Here is an 11936-nt window from a genome sequence, read left to right on the forward strand (position 1 = left end):
AAGTTCACTAATTAAGTAACAGGTGGAGGCACCTGAGGCCACTGAGGACATATAACAGCTCAAACTTGGATTCGTTTACCTGCAATTTACGACCGACATTTTACGGTAAAATAATAGCAAATTTTTGCTTGAGCACCTTGGCTATTTGGATAATAATGATCTAAAGGTGTGATGAATGTAGGTTATGGCATCACTATAATTGATGTTTTTATAAAATTATATCTGATTAAGATATTTCATGACAAATACAATTTTGTATACTCGAAAATCCTTATTCGGTTATTAAAACAAGTTTTGAGTGTACAGAAGTATCTGTGTACACAGTACAAATTATTTTAAATTTCTATTCATATGTCATTATAGAGATAAAATCATTACGAAATAATTAAAAAATGTAATAGTTCCTGTACTCTTTCGTCAATGTTTATGTGAAAATAATTATGACAATTATTAATCCGTCTATTATTATAGCAATTGTCATAATTACCATCGGATTTCCAATTTTGATTTTGTTTATCGATTATGTTGTCATCAGTTTTTGTGATTCTATAGAAAAATATTTTTGATTCGTTACTTGTATTTTAATGAAAAAAACTAAATTGGAACCTTATTCTTAAAAATTTAGCTCTTTAATCAATGTATTATATCCCTATGGATTTATCAAAATGTATTATATTTTATTTTGTTGAACTATCCATCAATTTCTCAAGAAAAAAGTTTAATATGTAGTTCTCCTGACGAAAAAATGACGATTTATTTATCTTGAGAACTCTACATACATTAATGAGGTATAGTTTCAAACAGACATCCCTCGCAGATTTGAATCACGGTGGAAACACCGTGGAAGTGTAAACACCGTGGATCCACCGTGGTTACACGCTGGGTTTGTTCCATTTCACCATCGGGTATACACAGTGTATCCACTGTGATTCCACGGTGGCTTGACCACTGTGTATACACGGTGTTTCCACTCTGATTACGCGGTTGTGCTATTTCATCACCGTGGTTCCACGGTGTATCCACCGCGTAGTCACAGTGGAAACACCGTGTATACACAGTGGTCAAGCCACCGTGGAATCACGGTGGATACACTGCGTAATCACAGTGGTAAAATGGAACAAACCCACCGTGTTTCCACCGTGATCCAAGTCTGCGAGGGATAAGAAGCATTAGAAATAATTTCATGTTTTGTGAAGTTGAAGGATTAAACAATTTCAACAAGTGAATATTTGATATTATTGTGTCAATTTTTCCTACTATCGATTTTCTTAATTAAGTATTTTTTAATTCGAGACTTAATATTCACATAACCTAAAAATAAGTATTTCGATTTCAACTATGAATACTAAATTCTTTTTGAGCATGAGAAAATATTATAATATTCATAAGACTATGAATTTAAACTTAATAACTTAAGATTTTATATATTTCCGTAAAACTGATAGTTTTAGGGCCAGTTTGTCAATCCACGTTTATTTTTATCCGGGCTTATATTAAGTTCCTAATACATTAATAATATATAGATATACCAGCAATGGTGTGCCGTCAACTGATCCCAACAATTTTATACCACGCCAAGTAATCTTTAAAAATTGATCCTACTGACATCTGATCCCATCGACTATTTGTTTTAATTGATAAAATTTGTTGATTATTATTGTAAAAATAATTGAATATTCTCATTTTACAAAATGTATTATTAGCCCTAGATATAAAAACAACTGTAAGAACATATTATCTGGGATCGATAGGATCAATTGTTGGGGATTAGCTGTCATGAAACCACTAGCAATAATAATTTAAACCCGGATAAAAATAAACTTGGTCAGAAAAACTGCCCCTTTATTTATAACGATAGTAGGAGAAATAGTTCTTATATTTGTGTAAATTCATATTTATGAATGTAGTTGTTCATATGACTTTTTTGATACGTAAAAATGATTATGATTATTATGAACTAGAAAATTGTTTCATCTCTAAGCCATGTTTTGTAGTACAACTATATCAGAATATATTTTTCTTATTTATTGCAGTGCTTCCGTCTAGATTTATGATTCCAAACTTATCCACGTGGTCTCATGATATTTATCGATGCTTAAGTCAGATTAGCATGTTTTTTGATTTCACAATAGTCTAAATTGTGATACTTGAGTAATAAATAAATATCCATAAAAATCAATATTGGTTTTATTTACTAAAAAATGAACTTATTGAGAAAAGAATATAATTATGCAAAGAATTAATTATATACGGCCATAAAAATTATAACAAAAAAAAATTCGTTTTTTTTAAATATTTAATTTTTACAGTAGATATTAAAACTGAAAATAATCTAATTTATACAAATGAATGGAAAATTTGCTTCAAAATTCAGTATATATAAATATGCACGCACAGGAAATCTTCACCCTATCGAAAAATTCCCATAGAATCCACTTAAATATATGTGATAAAAACCGGATAGAATCCTATAGACTGTATTGGTTTCTATGCGGTTTTTGTCACATTTGAGTGGATTCTATGGGAATTTTCGGTAGGGCACATACACAAACCAAAAATTTGCAGACATAAAATTTTCACAAGTGAATACAATATGTGTGCACTCACTTTGAATGCAGAGACGTTCGCTGAAAAGCATGATAAAATTGATTTTCACTTATATTTTTCATTAATTAATAACTAATTTACTAACTATTCGAATTGATGCTGTATATTAAGATTATTCACAATATCAATATTGAGATTATTTTATTTAATTTTTTAACGACAAGTACAATTAAAAATTCATATCTTGTTTGATTGGATATTCACTTTTTTTTGTATTAAATCATGAATTTAAATGTTCCCGGGCATCTGGAAGGAGATCCCAATACGTCATAAGTATTAATGCGCATGCGCGACACAGCTGTACTGGTAATGAGATGTTAATTAATTAAAATTGATAATAAAAGGCGATAAAACGTTAATTATAATCGAACAAACGAAGATTATGATAGAACAAACGAAAATGAATATTAATTGATTCATAACAGAAAGAAATAAAATGACGATAAGTTGAGGGGGACTGAGTTAAGGATGAAAATTTAATTATTTAATTATAAATAAACAATAAACGAACAAACAACAACAATTGACGGACAATAACGAACAATCGACGAACAAACGATTGGGGCATTGAAAAATTAAAAAAGTGTAAAAATCAAAATTGACGGGGGCCGGCTTCAGCAAGCCCATTTTCGCCGAGCCATTTTTTTACTTCTCTTAGATTCTGATTGTGCTATGTGTGCAATGTGTGCGCCTGGTGGAGGGTACAGCTACTGACTACAGAGCCTCTACCCCTCCGTACGTGCGCCACAAATAACCACAATATACCACGTGGTTTTTACAAAAGCGCACGCGTGACATGTATTTGTTGTCATAACCTTAAAAAAACATTAAAGTAAAATGAAAAAAAAAATGGTTATGACAATTCGTCAGAAGTAATAAAAAAAAATAATTAGTTTTTTTCTTAGTGGCAAACCAAATTTTCCAACTAAAATATTTTATCCTAGTAAATTACGTTATAAATAAATGAGTTACTAAACCATTATTGATCGAAGAAATTTTTATTTGAAAAGAAAAATATACTTGTGCCACTCCAAATATATGCTAATGTTAATGATAAAAGTCTGCCTTAAGAAACGAAAAATCGAAAAAGTAAGTTTCAAATTTGTGAAATATCTGCATTAGTGTATTAACGTATTAGTATTTAAGTACATAATTTCGTATTTATATATATATATATATAAACATACACACATGAGAATGTATATACATATATATATATATACACATGTATATAAAGATATATACCAATGAACTGTGGGTAAAATTATCAATCGACGTCTACACAACAGTTACGAATGAAATCTTAATCGTTCCATACATAAAATAAGACACTGTATTACACTCACAGTCACATGTTTCGGTAGCTGAAATAAGTTAATATTGACTTCATAGTTCAGTAAATAGTTGATTTTTTTTCAATCAACTCAACTGTAAATGACGAAATAGTTGCAACGGTAAGTAATTGCTATCACTTAATAACAAATCAAATATAAGTTTATAGTTACATCTATGTATCTATATATATTTATGTTTATTATTTAATGTCTTTTAAATTACGTCCTATTATATATGTATATAATTATATTATATATATGATGAATAGTGAATAGGTAATCAAATATGGACACCGTTAAATGATTTTCAATTATAAGAATTTAATTACAGGTAAGTTAATTTTAAAAAAAGCTGCCTGGTTGCTGTTAAAGACAATATGGATATTGATGAATACGAATCATTACCGACAACATCAGTTGGCGTAAACATGACTGCCGGTGCTTCTGCTGGAATCATGGAACATTGTATTATGTATCCAGTTGATAGTGTTAAGGTAATGTGTATGCAATAATTTACTCGTTTGAATAGACTGGTAATTCATTTATTGAAATAGGTTTCATAATTGAATAAAATATTAGAAATATAAAATACACATGCCATAATTGTTTTTATAATTCATTATAAAATCTAACCACAAAATGATAACAATTGCTAGTTACGTATTTCATGATGTTTCATCATAATAATTGTCGTGATGTAATTACATTTTGTTAAAAAAAAAAAATTTTTTTTTCTTAGTAACAACTATCAAACCATCTCATTTCAGATTGATTAAAACCTAAAATATTTTTTCGTTATTTTTTAAATAAACTATTAATGACAGTGGTCCCAAGAATACTTGTGAACTCAATTAATGGATCTTATTGGCACTAAAGTCTAGTAAACTGGATATTTTAAATTTAATTGAATTTATGAATTTAATTTGATTCGAATTAATAATTTTAAAAAACTGGTAGATTTAAAGGATCTTAAGTTTTGCTCAAATTTAATAGTTTGTTTTAATAGGCTTTTCATTTTATTATAATCAGGTATTTTATTGGACTTAACTTTTTCTCTGTATCTTAAACAGATTTTATTTTTTCATATTCGCGAATAAATCAGATTAGTCAATCTTATTTGACGTAATGTTAATTCCTCTTCCACAAAATTGATATTATTTTTCCTCTAAATATTATAATCGATCTATTTATCTCGATTAAATTTATTCGAAAGTAATGTAAAATTCCTTGACAATCTGGAATTACCAAGATTCTCGGAAGTAATTGAATAGAGGAAATCATAAAGCATATAATATTACATGTATTTATTATATCAGATGTTCGAGATTGATTATTAATATAAAATTTTGAAGACATCAGAATAACAGCGGTGTCTTATCTGATTGAATTAATGATAATGCAGACTAATTAATGTATAATACAAATATATCAGTAAATTCTATTCTTAAATTTTTCTTATCATCGGTAAATCCAATCACAATGAAAGTAAATATTGTTAGAGTAAATAATGTATTGATTTTTTTTTTATTATTGTTATTTTTTGTAATAGTGTTGAATAACTTTATAGCTAACGATAGACCTATGTTACTGTTTTCTTATGAAGTATGCATTACAATTTATATTATGTAACTGTCTCAACGAGCCAATGTGACAAGTTCTATTTATGATTCGTATGTTCTAAAATCTACAGACAAACTCTTTTTTGATTTTTTTTTTTTCATAAATTTGATTAATCATGATGAAGATGATTTTTAAAAATTATTGATTTTTTTTTCAAGGTCGCATAATAATTTATGCAAATGAAATTTTTATTTTTAGTATTAAGAATTTAATATACTGATTATTATTATTATTTTTTGTTGTCATACAAGCTACGTAGCACAACTTTTATACGTCATCGACAATAACTAGAAAAAAATTTTTATTTAAAAGTTTTGCATTGTCATGCTCATTATAAATTATATTAAACACTCATATTATCACTGACACTATACATTCTATGATTTATTCAATAATTCTTTTTTTTTTTTTTAATAGACAAGGATGCAACAGTTGACACCAGAACCAGGGGGAGGCGCCAATGCACGTACGGTCTTATTTAAAATGATACGTCAGGAAGGATTACGTAGATCATTTCGAGGAGTTAGTGTAATGGTAGCGGGAGCTGGACCTGCTCACGCCTTGTATTTTTCATGCTATGAATTAATTAAAAACCATATGGTTATAAAAACAAATTCACAAGTAAACTATCTAGTCTACGGAGCTGCTGGTGCTGTTTCGACTTTACTTCATGATGGTATTATGAATCCGGCCGAAGGTAATTATGACTATTTTTATTTTTTTTTTTTTGTGTAGAATATAATTGTATCTATTTCTACACAAAAGTTCCATAATATTTATAAATTTTTGCAGTTGTAAAACAACGATTACAAATGTATAATTCACCATATAGAGATGTATTATCTTGCATACGCCATATATATAAAACCGAAGGAATATTTGCATTTTATCGTAGCTATACTACACAATTAGCTATGAATGTACCTTTTCAAGGTTTACATTTTATAGCTTATGAATTCGGACAGTCTATTATGAACCCAGAACATACTTATAATCCAATAGCACACGTTGTTTCTGGTAAATTTATTATAATTAGTGCTTCAGTAATTACGGACAAATTAATTTAATTTATTAATTGATTATTTTTTCATTTCGTAAGGTGCCATGGCTGGAGCTTCTGCTGCAGCAGCAACAACGCCCTTAGACGTTTGTAAAACAGTTCTCAATACCCAACAAAGTGGAGTTAAAGCGCAAGGAATGGTTCATGCTATTAAAATAGTATACAATTATGCTGGTATACCAGGGTTTTTCCGTGGTCTTAGTGCACGGATATTTTACCAAATACCAGCTACGGCAATTTGTTGGTCAACGTAAGTTTATAAATTTTGTTAAACACAATAGAGTTCCTGGAAGGTATTATGCTCAAAGGGCTTAAAATTTGTGAAAAAACTGAATCAAATTAATGTAGATAGTTTTGGACACCGTAGTAATGGCCTCGAGTGATTTTTATACACAGAAAAAAAAATTTAACTTGAATCACGAATTTTTTTTTTCTTCAAAATTGAATTCTTGTTTTGTCATTCTGTTTTTTCAATTCGAAAAAATTTTTGCTAGCATCAAAACTGGAAAATTCTTCGTTTAAGCATTTTAATATCAGTTTAAGAAAATTTATTCTCTAATCAAAACTTATAATGATTTGAATGAAATTGTTTTATTCTTTGACCTATTGCGCGATAATCTTGTCCCAAGTATTTCATTCTCTTGGCTTGATACACCATCAACTTTATTCAAAGCGGCACTATATCATACTAACATATTTACTTTCTTTTTTAAATTAAAAAAATGACGTCAAGGTTACTAAATATTTTGACGTTCGAATTTAATTTTTAATAACACTGACTTTGGACGGGAACGAACTTGTGTCCTTAAATTAGAAGTTTTATGTGCTATCCACTAGGCTGACATACCTTGATTAAAAGAAACGATTCGAAGCGATTTGCAATGTTAAATGCCCATAAGAAGGGTGATTCAAAAGTATTCAAAAGCATTTAAAAGTATTTAAAATTTTTGTTTTCCTAATCATTTTTAATCGTTTCTTTTAATAAGAGTCCGTCCGAGATATTAGAACCTATAATTTTGACTGTAAGTACTACAACAAAGGCATTGATGTATTTTGATCCTCCGTCGTTTGAACAGTCAAATGGGGATGTTTAAAAATAAAAACCAAGAGACTGATTTTCTTGGACTGAGTTCTTACCACTCTTGCTCTAAGTCGGTAATACAGTTGGAACAAGAATTAGAGGTTTTCTAAGTAAAATTTTTTTTTTTTTTTTTTTCAATTAAACAAAATTATACTCTGGTCAAGAATTGAAATTTATCAATCGAAGAAATTTTTTTTCTTTATACTAATGTTCTTGGGTCAAGTAAATTCTTCTTGATTTAAGTTAGTTTTTTTCTGTGTAAATTTGTAACTCAATTTTCGCTTGTTTATAAACTTATAATGAGTTTTTAGTAGATTTCAATTTTACAAAAAAATCAAACAGTGATAACTCATTTCTATTTGTTGCATCTAAAACTTTGTATTTTAAGCTTCAATTTCCACCGTTAAACTTATTGTTTTAACGGTTTTTTTAGTAAAAATTTAGATTAAATACAGTCTAGTCATAAAGTTAGTCGGGCGGACCGAAGCTAGAAGTTTCAATATTAAAAAAATGACAAATAGTTCTGGAACATAATGAATTATTTAACAGATGAATAACGAATTTCAATGTTAAATCTATTATATTTTATGATTTTATGAACATTATTTCAATTCGGATCTTTCGAAAATAATTTTTTTTTTATGGCAAGCCAAAAGAGATTTTTGAGCTATCGCATGAGGCAAGTTGTTCCGCATTAGACAAAGTTGTTCCTGCATTGAGACAAAAAGATGATTTTTGAAGTAAATATATGATTAAATTCAGAAGATGTACTGAAAATGTTTTTTTATTTAACTTTTTAGTACGCACGTACATTTTTTCTTGAATGAAAAAGAATTTTAAATAAATAATAACCTTAATTATCGTTAAATAATTATAGAATTTGTTAGATTAGTAACTCAAAATAATTTTTTGTGAGATAAATATTAATTAACATAATTTTATTTTAAAAGATGATCGAAAAATATGTAGAGAAACGTCGGAAAAACATGCCCTAAAATAAACGGAACAACTAGCTCCAGTCGGCGGATACAGATATTTAACCAAATTTTTAATTTATGTAATAAAATAAAGCAATAAATGGTACAGTATCTTTTGTATAAATAACGTAAGATATATGAAACTAAATAGTTTATGATTATCATTTTAATTGATAGAAATAGACCAAAAAATATCAATGACAAAATATTTACTTAGTTGATACAAAACTATACCCCTGTTCATACACAATGTATTTACACAATGCGTTAATGTGAACTTGACTAAAATGGCTGAAAAATTTGCACGATTTACGCTCGTATTGATACACGTTTCAAAAATATTTTTATCTTTTTTCGTTTTGGAAATGAAGTGATCGGAACAACTTACCCCCAGAACTTTTAGCCCCGGTCCCCCCTAAATAAGAATTATTATAAAATATAACAGTTTAATGAGTAAAAAAAAAAAAAAAATGGTTACTCTCTTATATAGTTGAATTGATTATAAATTGCATTAATAACTTTTTGTTACATTTTGTAGTTTAAATATAATTTTAAAATTATCATAATAACTTTTGACGGTTAATCATAGTGAATGTATATGAAAAATCTGCTTCCATTTTGGCAGCCGAATGACCTAATGATAATAATTTATTGCAGGTACGAATTTTTTAAATACATCTTAGCACGTAAGCATGACGATATCTGTTTCAATACAGAATCAGATAAATCAATAAATACTTCAATGCAGCATCAATTACCAATATCAAGGACTAATAACCCCACCAGTTTTCCTGGAACAGGTTTATTTAATAGTAAATCATCAGGACCTGTGTTACTCGATGTGACACGAAGCTAGATAGTTATTATATATCTTAATATTGATTCCCTGTTTTTGTGAAGAAAAAAAGAATGAAAGAAATTAACAGCTTACGATCGTTAAATTTTATATATCAAGAGAGTTTATTGATCAATATTTTGTTGAAAAAAAAATTTAAGTAAAATCAAAGTGGATATACATCACGCTAATAATAACAATAATAATTTGTTACTAAAAATTAAAAAAAAAAAAAGAAAAAAAATTAATGTTAACTATCAATTGGTAATTAAGAAAACGACTGATGAGCATGTGCAGGTCACTATCTCAAAAAATTATTATTATTAGTGTTTTTTTAATTACAAATATATGATGCGTTTTCAAACGAGCAAGTATTTCGTGAAAAAAATATGTGATTTGCTATTAAAAACATTAAATTAAACAAAAAGTTTTTGTTTTTATCTACCTAGGAAAAAAATAAGTTGGATAAATAATTACAAAGTACTGCGTGCTATTTGTTAAAAATCAACAATAAGGTAACATGCTACGGTCATTTATTACAATTGCTTTGAATTAATAATAATGTCAATAACGATGCTAAATTGATAGAAATACATGGATTTAGTCCTTAGGCCACACATAAAGTTCCTGTATATCATTTAAGGTCGATTGAATATTGTTAATGTTTTTTTTATATATTTCGGTATGAGGAAAATGTAATCCATTTTAGCTTTCAATTCAAATATCTTAATGATTATTGAAAAGTTATGGATACATGCAGTAAGAAAGTTTTAGAGAATAAAATAATAAACAGAAAACGGTTTATTCAAAAGTCTCAAGGACCAATAGTTATTGACAAACTCGTTACTTAAAAAAATAATATTATACATGTTTGGGCTTTATTAAAATGAAATCAAGTACTTTTTTGTTTTTTAATATTTTACGATTTAGCAAAAAACGAATCGAAACAATATTTGGTTCAAGAGACTTTAAATAAACTGTATTCTAGTTATTATTGTATTTTATTGATTTTATTGAGAGTGTAAAAGACAGACAGTGGAGGTAAGTAAGTGCGAGAAGAAAGTTACGCGAGTTGCGTCATTTTGAACTTGCTCGTTTAAATAACTCAGTAAATAAACAAAATGTGAAAAAAATTGTAGAGACGTTTATTCCATGTGAATCTCAGAATATTCAAACGACCTAAAAAGTCATACAGAGCCCCTATGTGTGGCCCAAGGATTAATTAACATATGTACATTTAAAAAATGATTATTGCTACTTTACAATATTATTAATTTTCATTTTATTGTACGTAATAATTTTGTAAATATCTATTAGTTGTTAGCTTAATTAATGAGACCTCAATGCTAAAATTTCATTTAAATTGCATTTTTTTTCTTATTATTAATTATGATTGGAAAGTTCACAAAAAGAAAAACTATAACGTCGATTTTAAACCGCACAAACTGAAGTCATATGTGGATTTCACAGAGTTACACTGGTGGGTAAAATTTGATATTAGTGTTATTAACTTATTATTTATAAAAAGTAAAACAATATTACCTAATTATAACAAGATTCTCCAAAATATTTATATTAATTTTAAATTAATAAAAGCTATGAATGCTATTTGAAAAAATGCAATTGCTGCTTTTACACGATAGAGGTGAATTTTATTCAACTAATAGAAATTGTGCCAGGTATCACTTTTTATCAATATTAGAAGAAACTTTAAATTGGAGTTTTTTTTCTCATTTAATTTTAAAAGTAAAAATTGATTTTTATTTTTTAATATTAAAACAAAAAACATGGATCATATTTTTGTTATCAATATTGCTTCTTTAAGGCTGTGATAACTGTCATTTTGATGGATGATATTGACTTAGAGAGAAAGTAATATCATAAAAAAATAAAAGATCAGATTAATGTATACTATTAAATACTATTTTGATCAAAGAAAGTTTTAATACAAAAATGTTGAAATTTCTACTTTTTTTTTTTTTTTTTATTATAGTATTCCTCCAGTATTAATCTGTGAAACAAAATCGAATTACTATATGTATAAAATGGTTTAATTTGTGACGTACTGTTACGTATTCAAGCTTCTTCACTGTAAATTACCGTATATTCCCGCTGAAAACTACGATTATCTTTACAAACAAAGAAACAGTAAATAACAGACAAAGAGGTATTTACAATACCTTGGAATGTATCAATAGTGTAAATAAAAAATAATAAATAATTGTATAGATTACCAGTGAAAAATTGTCTGCTTAATTTTATTTGTTGGGGTTGGTAGGAAGTGAGAAAAACGACTCCAGGAAAATGAAAAAGGTAATTATTTCAAATTGTGAGGTGTTTTAAGCATTAGATAACACACCCGCATGGAAAAATATATATGTGAAAAATATACTCATAAATATATGTCAAATATAAGTCAAAT

At 27.6% G+C, this 11936-nt stretch overlaps 1 protein-coding gene across 3 annotated transcripts; it reads left to right on the plus strand.

Moving 5' to 3' along the window:
• The first annotated feature begins 3365 nt into the window (after positions 1–3365).
• LOC130677395 (mitoferrin-1) lies at positions 3366–11528 on the plus strand. Of its 3 annotated transcripts, none has more exons than XM_057484139.1 (6): positions 3366–3696; positions 4273–4435; positions 5979–6258; positions 6354–6578; positions 6661–6871; positions 9337–11528. In XM_057484139.1, the coding sequence occupies exons 2-6, from the start codon at positions 4319–4321 to the stop codon at positions 9533–9535; spliced, it is 1032 nt and encodes a 343-aa protein (XP_057340122.1). In that variant the 5' UTR covers positions 3366–3696; positions 4273–4318; the 3' UTR covers positions 9536–11528. The 3 variants fall into 3 exon arrangements, with proteins under 3 accessions (XP_057340122.1, XP_057340123.1, XP_057340120.1); XM_057484140.1 differs by lacking the exon at positions 3366–3696 and adding an exon at positions 3792–4061 and having other exon boundaries at positions 4260–4435; XM_057484137.1 differs by lacking the exon at positions 3366–3696 and adding an exon at positions 3792–4061.
• Positions 11529–11936: the final 408 nt, after the last annotated feature.

Source organism: Microplitis mediator, chromosome 11 (genome assembly GCF_029852145.1).
Source record: "Microplitis mediator isolate UGA2020A chromosome 11, iyMicMedi2.1, whole genome shotgun sequence".
Lineage (NCBI taxonomy): Eukaryota > Metazoa > Arthropoda > Insecta > Hymenoptera > Braconidae > Microplitis > Microplitis mediator.

What these genes read in the sequence shown, in the direction of transcription:
- LOC130677395 (XM_057484139.1), top strand. Translation starts at nt 4,319, where the DNA reads ATGGATATTGATGAATACGAATCATTACCGACAACATCAGTTGGCGTA. An exon ending in TATTATGAATCCGGCCGAAG is followed by an intron (nt 6,259 to 6,353) that starts GTAATTATGACT and finishes AAATTTTTGCAG; the next exon opens with TTGTAAAACAACGATTACAA. An exon ending in ACGGCAATTTGTTGGTCAAC is followed by an intron (nt 6,872 to 9,336) that starts GTAAGTTTATAA and finishes AATTTATTGCAG; the next exon opens with GTACGAATTTTTTAAATACA.